The following is a 23,160-nucleotide window of genomic DNA, read 5'->3' as shown; positions in this document are numbered from 1 at the left end:
GAGATTATTTATTTACCCTCGTTTCTCATAATTTCTGTTATTTTAGTCTGGCGCTAGTGCGCTACTGTCATCCACGGACCACCACCCATTATTATACGTAACTATGAATAATGACATACCTACTATATAATCTAAGGTTTGGCGCCATCGAATAAAAAACTGAGCCACGGAATTCAATAAAGAAAAAAATATATGATCAGAAATAAATAAAATATACAAACGAAAATACTTGTAACTAAATTGCGTTTTTTTTTTCACTGGTAAAACGATACTTGCCCTCCAAGTAAAACCGGATAAGGACCACTACGGACTACCTATAATATGCACCTTAAATTATTATTACGTATGTATTATATATAGTATTTATTATTATATAGTAGGTATAAACGTGTCACACCTAAAACGCATATAGTATATATACGAATGTTAAAATACGAACAATTTGAATTTATAAATTGCATCTTAATCGACTATAGAAGTATCTTAGTATTTTTTTTTATAGTTGGAATAACCACGAAAAGTGGCCTCAGCTGGCGTAATAAAATTGTTCTTCAAAAATGTATTCATTCAAATGACAAATACATTAAAAATACTTTGTTTTTTGGTAAACAACAATATAAAGTAAAACTAAGATACAGCGATAAGATAAGTCTAATTAGTGAAGATTAGTCAGACGATTTAGTTTATCATGGTCTACTAATAATATTAAGATAATAATTTAAAATGTGTTATCTACACAAATACCTTGCTACGCTTATTTTAATCGATTTTTCATTATTTTTTTTTTCTGAAAAGAATTTACCACATAAATTGTATTAAATTTATTATTTTAGCTTAAAAACATTATTTAAAAAAAAGTTGAAAATGGAACCCACGTGCGAGACACTCTGTATAGTTTATTTCATGTCTTTTTTATTCTATATTACCACCTAACTTATATAAGAGATTACAGTGGTTACACATCTCAATTTATCGTAATTTTCTCGTTATTCTCCTATCACGTGTTGCCGTGTTGGTGTCCCTTAAATACTTTATAAAAGTTTCGTATTTTGGAACATCTATTTCATAAAAAAATAAAAAATAAAATTTCAATTATTAATTATTATCAACAAATGTATTAATATGTATAATATACAATATATTATATATTATTCTATGGAAGTAATAAGTATATATATTTTATTAAATTGTTCATGATTTAATTAAATTTATTAATACGGTGTTACAGTATACATAATATAAACATTAAATATATTATAAAGTTACATTTTATACTTGCATATTATTATTTATACAAAAAGCAGAGTTAATAATTTAATTATTGGGTTATTATGTTTTTTTTAAATCAAACGTCCCTATCTTATAAATGTGTAACGTTCTACACCTACAATTCGTCAAAACGCACAAAACGAAACAACAATAATAATAATAATAATAATATTGATTGTTTTTATCCAACTTAACGCCGATTGAGCATATTATACTATTTTGAACGTACCTAAACCTAAATTTAAGACGTTATTGTAAATTATAAATTTGTCGCGGTCGGCAGTGAACGGCTATTTCGCTTATGACGGGGTGGTATTATGTATACACATACCTACCTAAATGTACTATACATAGTATACATAAAATATCATATTCTGGGTATGTGTATACGGCCAGTTTGTTGTTTAACGCCTATACATAAACAGGGTGTTTTCACAAATAAAATAATAAATGCATGGTTAGATAATCTGCGGTAGGTAAGCATGCATGGTAAAACACCCTGTATAATATGTGGATATTATACGCGTGTGGAAAATAAAAAAAACTCTATCGGCATGCACACAGGGCCCCGACGCGACTCGTATTATTATTATTTTTATTATATTATTATTATTATATATATTATATTAAATATACCTTTTTCATACCGTTCTGACCCGCCACCGACCCGTTCAGAATGAGTGGTGAGTATTATATATATTATTTTATTATCATTATTATTATTATTATTATTATTATTGTGTGTACGGTTTGTGTTGTGTGTGTGTGTGTGTGTGTGTTTGTGTGTGCGTGTGTGCGTGTATTGTGAGCGCAGTGGGTGTGTGTATGTCCGCGCAGTTCAGCTCTTCTAGCTACGCGCGCCGTACGTGTCGTAAGAGTATAGTCCGACGGTCCGCCGAGTAAACCACGACGCCGACACGAGGACGTACCTCTAATATAATAATATGCTCGATTTAATACCTATTATATTTAATATTTTTAAACGATAAATTATACATTACAATATCGTATCCGTCGTATTTTATCCTGCATCTATCGTAGTTGTTGGTATTTTTAAGTCATTATTATCATAGTTATTATTTTAAATCGTTATTTACCGCGTATTTATCAACCACTTGTCGCTTTTCGTTTGTGGTTTTTTTTTGCACTTAGATCGTTCTGGTTTTTTATTTTTTAATATAGTTCGTTCCGTTTCTTTTTCTCCCGCGTTCGTTACGTTGTTCGCAATGATGATAATATTGTGATAATCCAAATTTCTGCGACCACATAGGTATACACATAGGTATACACTATAAAGTACAAGTGCATCAAGACCATTGAAGATTTGCGCAGGTACATTATAAATTGTCATAATTATTTATTATTTAATGATGCTTCCAATTTTTTTCGCGTTCATATAAAAACTGTCATTTTCCATTTTTACGTTCTTTTCGAACTGCTTCTATAATTCTAGTTTAGTCCACTAAATAAAAAATAAAGGACATTCAGTGATTTGTATTTGCTCATACGTAACTGAAGATTAAAGCAACATTTAAAAAAATCTGTTATCAATACTGAATACAATACATCCATGCATTATTATACTGACAGTAAAGCTTATTAGGTAATAAGTACTGCTAATAATATTGCCAACGTGATTTTAATTTAAACAAAAAAAAATATTATTGATGAATAATATGTTATATAGGTGTAATAAAATGTACTTCAAAAATAAATAATTTAAAATTAAACGATATAATATTGATTATATATTGATTACCGCTGTCCGCTAGTATTAATATATATGTTGCCTTTTACCTATAATCACGTATGTACTGTAATTCTATAATGGCTATATAGCGACACGGGCATTTGTTGTCTCCGTCTTACAAACTTACTTTCATGGTAAATTTTACGTTCACAATAACACATTTTACTCTGTAATTTCTGAAATTAGAGTGAATTTAAATCTTATACAATTTAAAGGTAAGAATATTATCTAGGGCATCTTGAAGAATTTTATTGACATTAATATTTTGAAGTAAGTTGTAATAATTTTAAAATTTACGGTTTAAAAATGGTCATAACTTGTCTTCTTAATCAATAAAAGCCTCAGAGATGCCCTAGATAATAATCTAACTTTTAAATTTTATAAGAGGTAAATTCACTCTACATTTATAAATTACGGAGTAAAATGTGTTATTGTGAACTTAAAATTTGCCATGTGTACGTTTGTAAGACGGAGACAACAAATGCCCGTGTGGTGTCCTCTTAAAACTCCACGGCTATATAGTTATGGTTAAGTTATAGACCGAAATAGACAATGAAAATGGTGCTGGTTATTTGTTCGATGTTTGGGTTGATCGTATATTCGTATCGCGAAGTGGTGAAAGTTTCGATGCCATTATTTCTTGCTTACGATGACAATATTAATTATTAATTAATAAAAAGTAGGTAGGTATATAGAAAAAAAAAACTAGGATATATCCTGCGGATGCTGTATAATTAAGTAGGTATAAGTCTACAAGGTGCAGTACATACATATTATACATATATATATAATAGTAATATTGATGTATTTTATGTCTATTGAAAACATCCCGCGACGAGAACATGTTAAACGAGACCATAAATTCTATCCTTTTTCCAATTATAATATAAAAATTAAACACATAACCTATGTCCTATTATACCTATATAATAATAATATTATATACATTTCTTCTGGTTATAGACATGCGCTCAAGGCGATTGATGCACACGTGCTACGGCTGCAGTAGTCGGTAGATTGAAGTATTGAACACCCCGGAGAAGAATGACACGTCAATTACCGTCATGAACTTTCATTCAGTTGCTGAGCTATTGCCATGGATGTTGTTGTTATTTTCCTCGACCGGCTTCGCGTCTCCCGTTCCAAACAAGGTGAGCCGCTCGATTTTTTCCTTTCCACGGCGCTCAAAACAAATATGTTTAATGTTAACCCAAAAACAATGCAGTTTAACTATTATTATAATATTTTATATCCGTAGTAAAAAAGCTTAATCTATCTCATTTGGAGTAAATTATTATCTCCAACTGAGTAAATATATAATATCATACTCCAAAGATTTTATTCCAGTTTTATACAACGATACAACACCCCCAGTTAAATGCTCGTATATATATTTTGTAACTAGGTTAATTATTATCCACGTTTCGTCTTTATACTCTACTGTATAGTAGGTATTATTGTATTGAATGATTTTTCGAGAAAAAAATATATACCCTCAAGGATCTCGGTTCAGAGGCGGCACATTGTCTGGCACGTCTTGAAATAGTTTTTATGAGGTCGATTATTAGCTGGGCGTGTCTCAAACACCTTTTCATTTATAAGCCCTCGGGTGAAAAAAAACCATATACACGAGGTATGAGAAAAAAACATTGGTGCCGGCGAGTCTAGGGTTGACTTCACAATACTATCGATGAGTATCGGCACACCTGGCTCAGAGCGAGTTGTTTATGGAAACCCATTATTTATTTGTATCGAGTGTAATAATATACGTACAAGTTATCGAAAATCTTTCAAAATAATTTATTTCAATTAATTTGCGTTTTACAATAAATATAATATTTTATTGGTGGATCTAAATAAAAAAAAAATAGAACATACATTTAAAATTAATAATATTTAATGAAAATAAAAACTTAAGAGGATGCTACCTATGCATTTGTTGTCTCCGTCTTACACACGTACGACATAGAAAATTTTCGTTCACTAGTTTCAATAGTGTGGTATTAGTTTTGATATTAGAGTGATTTGACCTATTATCAATTTTTTATATAATAACTATAACTGTGCTTAAGCGTTGACTTTTATTCGATATTTTAATTTTCAAGCGAGATATGAGCATTTTAATTTTTTGATATCTTGCTTAAAAATAAAAATTTCAAAAAATCGGCAACGCTTAAGCACAGTTACTAATGTTCTTACCTAAAAGTTTTATAATAGATCAATTCACTCTAGTATCAAAACGAACAGCGCACTATATTGAAACTAGTGAACGACAATTTGCTATGTGGTGCGTGTGTAAGACGGAGACAACAAAATGTATGGGTAGCGTCCTCTTAAGGGGATTCGATACCATGATTTTCTGTTTTTGTCTAACACACGTGCAACATAGTATTTTAGATGTGTTTTTTGACAAACATTCCAATTGATCTAATGAAGCGATAATAATTCTGAAAAGAGATTTAAATTTGTCGTCAAGTCTACTTGAAATCGACTTTCCCACATTTTTGATATTATCCCCCAAATTTCTAAAAATGTCAAATTAAAAAAAAGTATTTATAAATGGTCGTATTTCAATTTTTGGAGAAGTTAAAATCAAAAAATCAAAAAATCAAAAATGTAGGAAAATCAATTTCAAGTAGACTTGACGACAAATTCAAATCTGTTTTTAGAATTCTTTTCGCTTCATTAGATCAATTGGTATGTTTGGCAAAAAACACGTCTAAAATACTATGTCACACGTGTGTTAGACAAAAACAGAAAATCACGGTATTGAATCCCCTTAATACAATTTACAAATTACTATAATACAACTGTACAAGTGTACTCTATAGTTAACCATCCATCGTATATGAACTATTATACATTTAAAGCCATAAGCACCTGTGGGCTATGCAACTTTTTATGAAAAATAGTTTACCTGTAGATATATATAGGGTGTAACAGGACTATTTAACAAATTGCCATTACAAACGTTGCTAAATTTGTCAAATAGTCCCGTTACGCCCTGTATATTATACTCGAAAATTTCAAAAAACTCCATGTAAGAGAAATACATGTCAATAACTGTTTTAATTCAATAATAATATAGATACTACAGTTAATCTCTATCCTCAACATTTATATTGTCTTCAATATTGCAAACAATCACACTTTCACACATGATATTATATAATAGTTATTTATCAATATCAATTTCGTAATACTATAAGTATTAAGTTGTACAACCATTAAACAAAACTGTAAGAGTTCAAAACAATATATTCCACAATTAATTATTTTTCCTCTATTTCATGGTATTCCAATATGTTGATATTGTTTTTTTAACACACCGAATACTAAATTAATTTAAAATAATTAAAAATGTATATAGTTATGTACTAAAAATACTAGTTTTTAAATTTAATTTTTACACATGATTACATGAAATATATAGGTATGTAAATTGTAAATATGTAATCACTAATCATCTACGCACATGATGTAAGTAGGTATAATATATTATATATTATAATATATAAATTATAAATATGATGTAAATGTTCGCTCTAAGAACCTACCTACATGATATTTATAAATATGGTACTAGGCCACTAGGGCAATGGCATATTACGGGGATGTATCATTCTATCATTGGGGCTCAATGTTAATCCTCTCCTCCAGGAGAATTTCGTGTAATATACCTACTAATATTTATAAAAATAATTAAAATTTCTTTCTTTAGGTTTATTATTGTTAAATTCAATATCATGATCAAAATTAAATCATAAATCAAAATCGTAAATACTCTAAAGTAAACGTACTTCGTTAAACTGACGAGCGATGATTTATGAGTTATGACTATATAACACTATTATACGAACACAACAAACTACGCGTTGAACTCACCGCACGCAAAAAAAAATAAAATACTTGCCTACATAATATTTTGTCTTCCATAAAAATATTCTACATTTCTAAACAATATAATATAGATAATAAGATAAGATGTATAATATACTCGAAAACCAGTTTTCGTCAGAATTCCTATACAATCGAATCCGTTTGCAGGACGTTATCGTTTTAAATGTTCAACGATTTTGCGGTGCCACATATACGTACTTGGTATTTGGATCCTTCCCGCCCTGCCATATAACGCACATATTATTATTATTACTATATCATTATAATATAAGTGTTCGAGTATACTTTTATTATATACGTTTATTGGATGTCGCCGCCGTTCTTCCGTTAACCTTTTTGGTATAGCTGGTAGGTACCTACATATTATATTATAATATTGATTATTGTCTCCACTATATGGACGTTGGCCACCGCATTATATGTGTGTTTAAAACGAAGACGAAATGCGGTGGCGAGTAAAATTACAATGGAAACCTTTGAAAACCTGTGTGTTGTCGTTAGTATCACAAACCATAACCTTGAAAAATAAAAATTACAACCATACGCGCGTGCGCGCACACATACGCACATTTATATACAATATTTATATGTACCTATTATATACGTTTATAATATTATTGCGCTCGAAGAGATTATCCAAATCGGTCGAAGATGAAAAAAAGAACACGTAATAAATCTTTTATACATAGATGTATACGGTGTATCCAATTCGAATAGTGCATTTATGTTGTTTAAGTGGACCCAAATAAATCACCACCACAGAAGGAATAAACATCCGTTACGACTTACTACAGTGAAGCTGTTGTATTATAGACATCTAGTATTATTGCGTCTTAGTAAAAAAAAACAAATCGTTTGTTCTTTTTACCTATATACCTATTTATATGTGTATATAAATTCAAATAATCAAATTATTGAATCCTCAAATCTACTGAAAGTCTGAAGCAATACTATTTTATAATACCTACTTAACCATACTATTATTGTAGTAAAATAAATAAGCCCTTCAAATAATATCACGGTTTTTAAATCACCTAAATATAAACTATTATAATATTAAGATATATTTATTGAAATAGCCAATATAGGTAGATATTTTCATCGACCCCGGAATCCGGATACCATATTATTATGTTCAATGTGCTAATTTTCAAATTCTGAATTAATTGTTATCACGATAATAAATAATAATAACACACATAGATACTGATTACCGACACACAGTTGTTACGCTTAAAGCCTGCAGCCGTTTTAAATAAATATCTAAAACATTACGTTAGAAAAATGTATTTTTACAGTTTTACAGATAAATATTAAGTACATACCTACGTCTTGCGCCATGCATAAGTACAGACGTACAGTTTTAAAATAAATATGATAAATATTAAAAACACTGAAACCAGGGTGTGTATAATGTATATCTTCTGTGTCCCCACCCATATATATTGGACGAATCATGAATGTATACAATATAATATACATGCACATATATAGATAGGCGGTAATAAGCTTATGTATCGCAAGCTTCATAATTTTATTGGTGAAATCGTGCATGCAATTGCAGGTAGGTATACCGAGTCAGACAAGTCTTACACTTTTCAGTTCTGACAGAAACACACCATAATACGCGCGCGCTTGTCTGTGTAATATATATATTGTCCCGATCGTCCGGGTACCTATATATTTTTGCATTATACGTGTAAAGCTATAATACATATTTATTACTACACGTACCTTATATAAATATATAATGTAACATCTGTATATTAGATATATATACCTACAGCTGCTGCAGACGAGTATAGTCGTGGCGGCTATCCAATTAATATCATTTAGAGGAGACCGGTTGTCGTAAAATTATCATCTTATATAGAGTTATTAATAAAACACCTATACATTATTTATGAAAGAAAAAAACACGGTGTTAAAACTGGTTTATTTTTCACAGTTCGCTGATCAGAGACCCGCTGCAGCGTATATGTCGTGTAAGTAGCAGCTATATAATATATTGTAATACTGCAGTATTATACGCAGATACTGCAATAATTTAAATGTTCGTTTTATTCTTGTGATAAATCGAAATGTGTTAGTTTGACGTCTGCAACAAACATTTCTAATACATTTTTTATTACTAGTTAAAATTACTATAATCGTGTTATTTTCGGGAAAAAATTAAAGGTAGGAAAAGGATATACAATTATTTATTAGGTACAATTTATTATTTAACTACAAAATTTATATTTTAAATTAAATTAATAGTTTTAGAACTCTTAACCTTGCTCTTTCCGCGTTATGATATAATTTTAACTACCTACCTGTTAACTTAACTTAAACTATCAAGTATCAACATTCAACATTAATTTGGTGCTAACGTTATGCCCATACCTAATATCAATATATTTTATTTTTTTAAACATTTTATCGTGTTTAAGGATTAATAACTATAATAACATTAATTCTAAATAACATTGTTGATTAAGTATTATATTATTATAATTTCCAATTTCTTACACTAAAAGGTAAAAATGATTATTTAAGAAAAAAATAATATTAACCATGAAGATTCTATTGATAAGCGTGAACGATGCAACAACCAGATAACAGAATATACATAGACTATATTGTTGTGCACAATGTCATGACAGTATCATAGGCTCTACATAATAAGAGGGGAGGGCTAGGTGATTTTGATGAAATTAAAGAAATATATTTCTTATGGTAGGTAGTAACTAGTAGGTACTTACATATTTTTACGTCATGTAAAAATCCACTATCTCCCCACCATTTGCACCACCTAATATTGTAATGGTAATATATTACCTCTTAAATAATATACCTACCAATATATCATAATAATAATATATTATCATAGATAATAATTTTTTTTTTTCATTTTAATAATATAATATAGGCATTAAGCAATCTGTATTATTAAAATGACACAATAAGTTTATATGACTATATGCTTACGGACAAATGACTGATAAGTGAATAAAAATCATGAACATTTTACATTGTTTACAGTCCAAAGACAAAAACGTACATGCGGATGCGAAACACATAATACTGCAGTATTTTACACATATTATTATGGACTTATACTAGTATACTGGATACTGATATTTTCAATCAATACCTACTCAATAGGATAACGTAAACTAATATTATTATGCGATTGTATAGTCGTATAGATACTTATGATTTATGAGTATTTTTATATTATTATGAATATTGTACGCGTAGCTGGTAGATTGTATTCATGTACCTATACAAAAGACGATTGCCTCGGGAAATTAGTGAAAAAACTTGTTAAATGTTTTCCCCGAAAATCCAATTTGCTAACAAAAAAGGTCTTTTGAATTTAACTGCGAAACCAGTTTTTTCCTACATCTTATATATAGGTACCTACAACTTTAATGAGTAACGAGTAACGACGTCCAACCTACAGTTATGCGTTCCAAGTCTTTTTCCGATTCCCGCTACAACGTCTGCGGCGGGTCAGTGATGGCGCCAGCTAATTATATTAAAAAGCCGAAATGCATTTCGGATATTTTTTTTTTTTCTACCCCGTCGCCGTATTGTCGTCCTTGCGTGGCCGCGCGATGATAAAACTAGTTTTTGAAATCGTTTCTGAATATAGTCGTCGTTATATTCGTAATCACAATCGCCGTCGTAAAAAACAATTTTTTTTCATCCATTTGTCTCCTGCAATATAATATTATAATATAATATAAGCTTGCAAATAATATTCTAATATGTATATTGTATTTGTATACCTATTGTATATAAATATATAATATGATATAATACATTACAAATTAGAATAAAGTGCGTACTTATTACATTAATTCATTACGGTGGAAAACTTGTAGTAAGCCGAGTACATAAATAACGTCGATTTTTATTTTTTATGTATAAATAAATAAATAAATTTACTGTAGGTATAGGAAAATAAAATAATATAAATTATTTCACTCACCTGTATTGTACTGAAAAAAATCGCATCAAGTAAATTATATAATATGTTATATGTATTATAGCCTATAGGTACCTACTCATACAGTTATACATAATATTATCATTGGTTATAAACAGTTATAATCAATGATATTATATACTATAATATAATATATATCACACAGACAATAACTAATTAGTAATTTCATAAATTTTATAATTTATACGTGTGTCTACAGGAGTTCGATTGCAAAGGTCGAGTAGAACGATGCGAAAGGAAGAAGGCCGCCACCAGAAGACCAGTGTGCGGCACCGATAACATAAGTTACCCGAGTAGATGCGCCTTGCTGCGGGTCCGATGCTTTAACGACTCGCTGTTGCGTGTCAAGCACCGGGGACGATGCAAAGGTAATATTTTATTCTAACATATAATATAATATAATAATAATATTGTGTGATGTAACCGACACTTTTCGCATATCATATAGTAATGTATTTCATTGGAATATTAAAGTATATTAAATTATATTAATCGTGAGCCGATTTTTTGCGGGCAGCCTAAGTCTTTCTTGCGTAAAATCAAAAAGATTGATTTGTTTACTATCTTTTTTTGTACCTTATAATATTTCTTTTAGTGTCTAAAGAAGTAAAAATAACAAAAAGCAATAAATACAGGTACACCGATTTCAAGCATTATTGATTAACCCTTTACAAACCTTTTTTTAACTTTCCAAAATACATCCATATGCGTATTTTATATTATATAAGTATGTATTTTGTTATACATATATTACATACATCCTAATCGTATAGCAGCGATATACTTCTATATATACATCATGATTATCTAATAGTTTATTATTCCAATTATAAAATTTGTATATAAGAAGAGTAAACGAATTTTTTTTTAAACTACACATTCTATACTGTATACAAAATCATCAAACAGTTTTATTAATTGTTTTTAATAAATACCCTCACATCCAAAATAAAATTTTAACTATACGTACCTGCATATTATATATAGCCATAGTGTAGTGACGTACTGACGTAGAGTCATGGACAAAAATATATTTAATGTAAATAAATCTTATTGGCCATTGGTTATTTAATCGATTAAACGCGTAGTTTTGAAATTGGTGCCTATTATAAGTTATTTCGCTTAAAACATTTTCTTATATTTATGATAAGCTAATCTATTTCACAAACGCTTTTACGATTATCTACCGATTCTCCAATCCTAATCCACTTGTCAAAAATCTCGCATAGTCGCATAAAAGTCATCAGTCCCTACAATTCCCGGTAATACTCTAAGAAGTCTTAAATGTAAATTTTTTTGTACTTTGCTACATACAGATGCATAATACTATAAGTAATTACTCTTTAGTCATTAAAAATAAAAGAAAAAAAAATATTTTCAGACTGTTAATGTTGGTAGGGTCTTCTCAACATCTGTCCACTTATTGACTTATTTATACATGTTTTAATATATAATGTATCTTATGATATACATATTTCCTATATCTTCTGTATCTTACCCGTATCACATTTACTTATTTGTGCTCTTAGGTATAGATTGTTACCACGTTTATATGCAGCAGTTATAATGCGCATTGAAAGAATACTTTGTATTCCATGACCAAAACAATTCTAAAAACGTTTTTCAAAATTCCCGCGAAAAAATTAATTCGCATTAAAGCGTTTACATGCATTTCTTAATCCCGGAGTAACAGTTAATTCGATTTGACGAATCGAATTAAATAATAAATGCGCATTAGTTTAATGCGAATTAAAAATGCATTTATATGCACCCAACTCCGCCGGATTAACTCAATGCGCTTAACACTGCTGCATATAAACGGGGTATGTATCTATATTCCTTGTAAAAAAATAATTACGTAATTTAATATATATTACCTAGACAATATCTTCAGCTTCATTATGTATATCGTAAACGTGCTAAAGAACACGTACTAACTATACTTTAAAACTATTTTGTTTTTAAATAAGATAAGAATACAATTATAGTATTACATCAGTTATAAATCTAATTATATTTTAATCGATGTGTATTAAACTTCTAGATAAATATATTTTATATACTTAATTTTTTCACCAAATAAACATATTTTTATGTTTCAATTTTAAAAATATTTTGACTTTATTTATAGATCTATAGACATTTAACATTTTTAACATTTCGATGATTTTTTTTTTGATTTAATACATTTTAAGTAAAGTAGCTTAAAAATGTAGTACAAGATTCTCATAAGTTTTTTACAATAATTAAAAAATATCAAAAATACGAGGTTCACTAGGATATTTATTACTAGGACTATATAAGTACAGCGGAATTACTTATCTGGTTTTTTTTATATGGATAAAGTAAACATTCTTAGTTCTTATATTAAAATATTAAGACATTTATGTAGCTATATATTATGTATACTATTTAATATTTTACTCTACAATCTAGATGTATGATTAAAGTTTTTATTAAATGTAACAGCAGTTACCTAGTTGTAAATAAGTAATATTATAATTTATTAGGCACCGATATTTTACTCATTTAGTTATATCGTTATTATAATATGTAGGTAGTTCATTTTAGATTTAATCTGAAGTTTTAGAACTTAATAGACCAAATAATAACCAGATTATATTATATGTGTATAGTATACCTATCGATACAAAAATTAAAATGTATTAAAATATAAAACTATTGATTGTATGATATAGAAAAGCAGCCCTGTTGGGTGGATCACACTATTAAATCAGGGGATCCAACTAGAACACCGGACTCGTATATGCCCAGGTGCAAAGCGGACGGCACATACTTCCGGATTCAATGCCATAAAAAGGAAGGATATTGTTGGTGTGTAACACCTGCGGGAAAAGTGGTGTCCAACACCATTGTTCGAGGACAAAAGCCTATGTGTGATAATGGCAGAGGTTAGTTTGAAATTATGTTTCAGTAATACGTACATGCTTACTCTTGTTTTTTTAAACTCTATTATGTAGTATTATGTTTTGATAGGCAAATGGCGTAGAGGTTCTCTGAAGAAAGGAAGTAATCCCAGAAGAGGTAAATAAATTAAGTATTAACAATAATACATAGTTTGCGTAAATATATAATTGTTGAAAATATTGAAATAAAATATATAAATTATTTAATACATTACTATTATGTTATATATTTTATAAAATAATATATACAGTAAGAATGTAAGTTATTTCATATGATTAAATCGAATTATGCCGATAATCAATCAAACAAATAATTAGAGTTAATAATTTTAGATTCTGATTCCGGAGCCATTTTACACTGATGTTTTGTTTTATTTGTGTGTCTGTTATCACCTTTTGAGTTAGTAAAAATGGGGGGGGGGGGTCAAAAGTAAAAGTTTTCAAAATCGTCAAGGAAAACAAAAAGAAAATTAAGAAAAAACTGGAATTCTTACGCAAAACCAGTTTCAATGAAACTATTGACCATTTTGTTTCTTTGTAGTAACTGAAAAACGAATAACCGTAGATACTTTACATTTTCGCTAAATGACCATTGTAAGATACATTTTATCCATTTATTTTGACTCTTTTTAAGCTATTTATAGGCATTAGAAATTTTTTTTTCAATTATTTTCCATTTTATTGTTTATTCTATAATTATCTATAGATAATAAGATATGCAAAATATTTCGACACTTTTTGAACTATTTATAGACAATTTAAATTTTCAAATTGTTTTAGTTTTTTTCTATACATGAAAAAAAATATTCGCTGCGTCAAAATGCTTGGACATTTAATAAAAGGTTTCACAAAAGTTTTTATAATAGCAATTTAAAAATATTAAAGATACATGGGCTCATGGGCATGATTGTTTTTGTAAGCATTTTAAGTTCATTATCATCTACTATTATAATTGTTGAAAAATCTATCACAATTACAAAAAAAGTTTTATCCAAACCAAAAACATATCTATGCGGTTAAAAAATTAAAATAAGTATGACCAAAAATGTCTTTTTTTTTGATTCTTTAACTTCAGAAAAAGTGTTAATAGGTTCGAAAGGTTTAACATCTGTTGTATACACACTTTTCAGTTTAGGTGACTCCAAACACAAAAACAATATAACGAACTAAAAATCTTTATTTCAATTATTAAACACACACAAGTTAATAACAATATCACGTATGCTGTAGTCGCTTACTTTTCCTATTTTAATCTAATTTAGTATACTCTAGCTGTATATATTACTATATCAGCCACTAGGGATGTATTTAATGTGAGAGACGGATACACAATTAATGTCGATGTAGCGTCCAACAACCTCTGAAAGTTAGACACTTAGGCAATCTAGACGTTATATTAGAGTACCTATAGGTATTAGTGTATTACTGATATTAATCATTACTCATTAGGTATACATACTATCATATCAATTATTATAAACAAATGGTCGCTGTGTTTTTAGAATGCAGTAATAACGATAAAGCAATATTTGTCAATAATTTAGTCAGAATATTCAAAACGGAGTACAATCGAGACCAATACGCAGCACTATTAAATGGTAAAATAATTAAATACATATTATTATTATTATTATTATTATTTTGTAGATGTACTCAAAGTATTTTGATTTCGTTAGGGTTTTAATCAACAATATTTACTGTTAGTTACAATATTCGCATTTTTAAGAGGTGGTCAAAAATATATTACTCAGTACCCTAAACATAACATATTTTACAATTCTGTCTGCAGGAGATTGATGATCCAATAGTCTAGTTCCACAAACAGAATTTAAAAATATGTATAGAGTATTACAGTATTATAGAGTGTCCCCGATTTTCACGGACACACGGTGTATAGATTTCATTATTTTATTACAATTATAATTTATAATCTGTAAGATGTACCAATGTCAGTCATTTATAAACAAAAACCGACACCGTAATAACACGGCCACGGAATATCTGACATCGTGATGTTAAATAGCCTATAACCTTCCTCAAGAATTGGGCTATCAAATGCATAAAGATATTTTCGAATCCGACTGGTAGTTCCAAAAATTAGAAAGTTCAAACAAACAAAATTCTTCAGCTTTATAATTAGTATATATAGATAGATAGACTTCTTTTTTTATTGATCAAAAAGAAAGAATATACATAAATTATTATTGAAAATTACATTTTTGAATATCTATCTCCTTTAAGCAAAGCTTATGTTGGAGATAGAGAGTTATTAAATTATATAATATAATTATTAATATAAATAAATTAAATTAAATTACAATTTTAAAGATTCAAAGTAAGGTTTTAAATACATATTATAATGAATATATCAGATGGATAGATTAATCGTTTTATTGAAAAAATGCTTATATACGATGTACCTAGTAATAATAATTAATAATACAATTTTAAGTGATCATCTATATTTACATATATATATAATATAACAGGTAGTCGTTCACTGTTGGACCAGATTACGTTGGACAAACGAGCCTCTGAATGGAAATTCAGTGCTTTGGACACAGACAAAAACGGAACCCTCACTAAAATAGAATACAGAGACCTAAAGAGACTGGTTCGCAAAGTGGTCAGGCCTAAGAGATGTTCCAGGACGTTTATCCGCACGTGCGACACGGACCATAACAGCGTATTGTCGAAAATCGAATGGACTAATTGTTTGTCGATTGATGGTAAGCCATCACTTACGGAAAATAATATTATGTTATATATATTTATACATCTCATTTTTTTCCCGTCGATAACTTTTTCTTATTAATGTTTTTAATCATGAATTTTGATAGTTATTTATTTATCAAAAAGACAAAATTGTTTTATTATGTAGTTATGTGTATATGTATAGATAATTTAGTACTTTAGTAGATTTTGATTTATAAAATTATTAAAACGTTTATACATAATATATTTGTTTTTGTGGTGATTGAAAATCTGAGATCACGTGCAATTTTATTTATACTATACTATTATTTATAGTTTTATATATTATCTATAATAGAGCCAATATCATTAATTAATATTAGATATGTATTAGAATAGTTTTTTAAGCTTTGCAACATTTGAAATTGTAGGATGCATATAATATGCATTTACAACAAAATATTTAGTTATAATATATTGAAAATGTAAAACTTACATGATCACTATGTGTAGTAATGACATAGGTGCTAATTAAATAACTTATTTCTAATTGTAAACGAGGAGTTAATATTTAACTCCATATTAAATTTAAACTTGTTGAGTGAAGTTTATTGTTTGTTAACTTAAAACATGGACTCAATTGGTATTATATTTAAAATTTCACGGGACTCAGTTAATATATATAGGTACCTATTTAAGGTTCACCGTACACCTTAAAGGTTTAAATCAACATGGGACTCAATTCGTTCTAAAAATATTTTATTAGGACTCAGTTCGTATACAGCCATTGAGTAAGTTGAGTTAAGTCAATGTTAAGAAAGCTGCATACGAAGTACGAACTGAGTCCCAATAAAACCTTTTAGAACGAATTGTGTCTTTTAACTTAACTTACTCAACTACTAGATACTCAAGTTATTTTTTTTCATTTATTTTCATATTTAGATACGCCCTAATTGTGTTAATACAGCTACATAATATAACCTATATCTGTATAGTACCAGATATATGTTGGAACTTGAATTGTATAAATATCCTAATATACATGATTAAATATATTATAATTTATTTGTTATAATTATCAGAAACATTGAGCATAAAGTCATCGACAACCTCGACTACGACGACGACCACCACCTCTACGACTACCACTACAACGACCGAAATTCCCGCACCGGACGACTACGAAGACAAAGACGACAGTGGAATCGGTCTAGAGGAAGCCGATCCTGAAGACAGTAAGTACAAATACGATATACCCGCCTGGTACCCCAGTGGCCTACACATGGGGGTAGGAGGTTTTGGGTGTTCATATACCCCCTTAGTATTTTTTTTACTATATAATATATAGATGTATACAATTTAAAAAACATTTTGATACCTCTAATTTTTTAATATAACCCCTTCCATTGATAATATCTGTGTACGCCACTGCTAGTAAGTACCCATATATATTATATAATATATAATATTTTGTTATACATATTATATATTAAATATGTTTGCTCTTTTCATATAAAACATGACGAGATAATAATGAAATACTTTTTGTATTCACAGTACTACAAGAAAGCGTAGCTACACTTAGTGGTACTCTTCCGGGTTTAATGGCCGAAGGCGACCAAGAGGAAGAGGCTGAAGGTATTTTTGTTCATTGATATACAATTATTATTAAAACAATAAAACGTAGATACAGTACTATTATATATTAGGTATACAATATACAGAATAGGTATACTCAGTACTTACCTACTTAGGTACACTGCATACACAATAGGATAGTTAAATATAAATTATCAACAGTTGATCAAAATGTAACCCAATATATTATAATAACAGCTGCGGCGGTTAGTATATAAGTGCCACAGGTGCCTACTTACATTTATAATAAAGCAACATCGAGCAATCCACGATTACAAATAGGTGTACTTTATGTCCTGGTGTGGCACAGTGGTTGGCCTCAGTCATGAACGTGGTCTGAGGTCAAGCATCTGCCGGTGTCACTGGTCCCGGATGGGTGACCACTCGGGTGTTTAGTGACAAATCCTCTCCACATTTTATACTCGTGTTCCAAACTTCCAACCCTCCCCACAGTAATAACCTACTAAAAATAACCTTCAGGCCAATTACCTCAGACGTCTAAGCCTTACTTAGCAGAAAAAAAAGATATGGGTACCTACTTTACAAGTATTGAATATATCTTGAATTGTGGTATGATCACATTTTTTATGGGACTGCGCAAACGAATCGTGTTTTGGTCGCTATGATATAACTTCAAAGAACGGCACGACGCCTACGCTATATAGGCTGCGTACCACATAAAGATCTCATCATACCTGCTTAGTTTATAGTGCGTAGGTGGGTACATTTTTCAGATCATAGACTGCTATCTAAGGTGCATTTAGTGCAAGGTTAGTAGATAATTATAGCTATTATTTATTAACCTTGCATTTATAGTGATCCGCGAGGGACACCACGGCCACTGATGCGTCAGTCTCAGTTGATGGCACAATTAATGAACAATCACTAAAAAATAACAATAATAATACTATTGTCGTAAAATAATTAAAGAACGCATGTGTTAGGAATTACGCCCGTGGCCCGCGTGAAAATGATCTCTTACAACCTTCCGGGGGATTGGGAGAATTTACTTAAAATGTAGGTAGCTACCATTTTTTTTATGTCTTAATCAATCACGCTGTACTTACTACTTGGGTTCACTGGGTACTAGATATTTGTATTTTGTACGTTACCTACGTTCGGCGGTGACTGAGATTGATTAATCGCGTGCAGGATCTCTGGAAGCATATTATGTGGATGTATAAAGCCCCGAGTTAACGTCAAGACATCAAGTGCGCGGTTCGAGTAAATAGTGTGCCGTTTATTGTTACGTATCTTGCCGAGTGACCGGCGTGGTCAGGTCGGTAGCCAGGACACGTTACCGCGGTCGTGGTGATGGCTAAAAGTGTACTATACCATACCTACGTATATGTACCTCTCTATTCATTATCACAAATCCACAGTTCACACGACACCACGGTTTAGTGGAAAACTAGAAACTCGGTTTTTAGTCAGTTAATGGTAGACCGTTATTGTATGTATTGTAACCGTAGGTACACGAAGTACGCAAGACGTGTATTTAAAATATGGCCCCTGCGCAAGTTACAGCGAGTTTAAGCGACCGTGTCTATAAATGATCGACTTTTTAGCGTCGGGCGGATGCCGCCATAATTTAAATTTGATTTATATGTTTCTACTTATCATTCGTTTACTTATCTTGTTAGAAAACGACAATGTACCATATTATAAGGTACCTTGTTATACGCGTTTTGATGCTCCGAATTCCGATTTCCCACGTCATGCCATAGTACCGCGCGCCCACGGTCAACCCATACAGCCGGGTTCGCCACTACACCGTGTCGTAATCACACGATACCACAGTAACCAAAACGATACCATAGCTGAATACATTCAACTTCTGAACTTAAAATTATTATTCATTTGTTTTTTGGTTATCACTTTTCCGATCATAATTAATGTAACCCACACGGTCAAAAGTCCAATATATTCAACTACCTATGCGGTATCGTTCGGTAACCGTGATTATTTTACACGACACGGTGTAGTGTGAACCGCCCTTACCTCTACATCGTGGTCGCGGTGGTCTGGGGCGTAGTGCGGTAAAAATATAAGGTGTATACAATATTATATTATAATATAAATAATTGTATTTTGTCTGCGGCCCACATCACTGCGAGATGTTTACCCGGTTCTTGTCTACATTGCACGTACGAAAAGTGGGCCGTACCACATGGTATTAGGTCCATGGTTACAACTAATTAGTTTAATATATACCCCGTGTACAGGGCCTGATTTACCGCTTTATGGGCCCCGTACAATTTACAATTTTGGGCCCCAAATTGTCCTTCTCTATTTTCTTCAATGCTAAAATAAAATGTATGCATAATTTATTTTTATTTAAATTAGTGTCGTATGTAATTAGTTGCTTGTAATACGAGTGGCTATGGGCAACTATAATTGGACCATAGAATAAAATTGTATCGTTAAAAATTTGATTATTTAATACACAACAACACTACACTATTTCAATGCGTCTAATTAATGTTTAATATTTATTCCAGTAAATGTACAAGTTAAAAAGCAATTTTTGATTATTACACTTATATATCAAATTAAATGTTTTTAAGTTTAATGTTTCAAGTCAAATTTGATTTCAGCTAATCAGTTTTCACAAACATTTCGATTGTGCGCTAGTAGATAAACTAGTTCTAAACCTAAATTTATCCTGACTACCGTGTAGTTTTTTTTGTTTTTTCATGACGTTTAGTTCTTTAATTTTCTCTTCATTGAACCACTTAATTATTTATTTTGACATTTTAAATTATTAAAAATAATAAACAAATGACAATTAATAGATTATACAATAAATACGACTGACGATATAACTACGCAATACAATAGAATCACGAGTTTCAGAAATTTGTTTCAAATACATTGGGCTCGAGTAATAATACGTAAAGAATATATCTGATATACATCGAACGTTAAGAAAAAAACAAATTTTAATTCGTGAGGGTGGAGCTGGTGCATGGGCGCATGGCCGTCCTTAAGATTTGTGAGGCCCAATGCGAAAATAATTGTGAATCCTGACATGGATACCTAAATTACTGCAGTATTGCGTATTACTGTACTAGATGGGTACATTAATTCTAAAACCCCATTTTTTTATTTTTCTGTAAATATTAATTTGACCGCGAAGTTTGAGACTTGGGACCTGGAGTGGTGGTAAAGAAGTGTCTTGCGTATGAAATTTAGTAAAAAAAAAAAACTGCATATATATTATCAAGGGCGTGGCTAAAGGGGTGACGGGTGGGAAATTGGCATCCATGCCTAACAATTAATATACTAATGCTGAAAAAAATTTTAAACTATGGTAAAAATTTAAATGTACACTTGGTTGCCCCTCCCCTGATGAAATCTCTAGCTACGCCCTTGCTTGTTATATTATATTTGAGTATTTTATAGAAATAGGATTTATCTAAAACCTACCTATATTTTTAGTCAATTTATAAGCTGACATAAATTTTTTTTTTCAGTTAACGATTGTTTAACCGACAGACAGGAAGCATTGGATGATCCATCAACATCATCCCACAAGTACATACCAGAATGTACAACAGATGGAAGATATAAACATGTTCAGTGTTACAAATCAGTCGGTATGTACAACTATAAGGTTCAATAGGATTATCAGAATATAAAATATTGTATTTTATTATTGAGTGGAATTGTTAACTTAGGTTATTGTTGGTGCGCACAAGAAGACACTGGTAAACCAATACCAGGAACCTCAGTGAAAGATTCTAATCCTAAATGTGATGGCATTCCATTAGTTTCCAGTCCAATGAAAGGCTGCCCAGAGCATAAAAAACACATTTTTTTAAAAGATCTCATGGATTATCTAAGACAAAAACACAGGTTTATTGTACACAAGTAGCATTTAATTTGAGACTGAGACATAAGTGTACTAATATTCTGCTATAATTATTACAGTAAAAACAATAATGCATCATTTGCTAGTGACTATGAATCGATAATTTCAGACATTTTTCATTCTTTGGATACAAATCACAATAATGTAAGTGGATTAATTTATGTCAATGTCAACTATATGTTTTTATGTATTCTGGATACATGAGAATTTTGAATTTAGTAATATTAACACTCTAATTTATTACTTTCGAAAATAAAAGGTGTTGGAGCGCAAAGAATGGAAGAGTTTTCGCGAAGAAATGTCAGCCAACAACAAACTGAAAAGGTGCGGAAAAAAACTGCCTCGACATTGTGATGTAAATCATGATAATAAAATTGGCTTTACAGAATGGTTGAATTGTTTAAATGTTAATCATGTTCAGACTCAAACACAACACAATGGTACATTTTTTGATAAATTATGATGTCAAACGAATTTTTAAAAAATTCTTATTTCTTTTCAGAATCCAACACAACAATAGTTGCTAAAAGAAGAGGTCCTAATCCACTTGAATCATATCTCAAGGGTGATGACTAGATAATCATAATTAGTAACCAGATAATAAAAATAAATATAATACAGCAAAATTAATGTTTATTAAGACTGTTTGTAAATTATGATTTAACAGCTTTATCATACTATCTCTATTATATTACATATTATATGACATAATATGTACTGTATTATTATATAAACTTTAATTTTCTGAAAATACTATATTGCTTTTTTATAATATTATTTATATTATATATATATATATTTTGATTTGTATTTAACTAATTTATAATAAAATAAAAGTTTTATTATTAATAGTGTTCAAAAAATATTTGAATTCATTTTTATGCTTAAAAATAATAAGACTAACATAATAATAATAATAATTAGAGAATATTATGAATGTTAGAAATAATAATAAAATAATATAATATGAAAGTCAAAAAAATAAGATAAGTAGTGTTAAAAAAATTGATAAGTTAATTTTTATAATATTTATATTACAAATTAAAATATAAGGCCCAATTGAGTCATACATCTAAACATTATATCACAGATTATACAAAATCAATATTGT

General features: G+C 29.8%; 1 protein-coding gene across 1 annotated transcript; it reads left to right on the top strand.

Annotated features, from left to right (window-relative positions):
• Window positions 1-2,098: 2,098 nt before the first annotated feature.
• Window positions 2,099-22,934, top strand: LOC132949577 (SPARC-related modular calcium-binding protein 2). Its single transcript, XM_061020544.1, has 14 exons — window positions 2,099-2,601; window positions 3,983-4,170; window positions 11,116-11,284; window positions 13,616-13,828; window positions 13,914-13,961; window positions 15,346-15,441; window positions 16,333-16,572; window positions 17,620-17,772; window positions 18,095-18,175; window positions 21,652-21,774; window positions 21,856-22,033; window positions 22,109-22,193; window positions 22,309-22,489; window positions 22,552-22,934. The coding sequence occupies exons 2-14, from the start codon at window positions 4,084-4,086 to the stop codon at window positions 22,623-22,625; spliced, it is 1,728 nt and encodes a 575-aa protein (XP_060876527.1). The 5' UTR covers window positions 2,099-2,601; window positions 3,983-4,083; the 3' UTR covers window positions 22,626-22,934.
• Window positions 22,935-23,160: the final 226 nt, after the last annotated feature.

Source organism: Metopolophium dirhodum, chromosome 7, assembly GCF_019925205.1.
Source record: "Metopolophium dirhodum isolate CAU chromosome 7, ASM1992520v1, whole genome shotgun sequence".
Lineage (NCBI taxonomy): Eukaryota > Metazoa > Arthropoda > Insecta > Hemiptera > Aphididae > Metopolophium > Metopolophium dirhodum.
The sequence above is the reverse complement of the archived record's forward strand: the minus strand, read 5'-3'. Positions and strand labels throughout refer to the sequence as shown.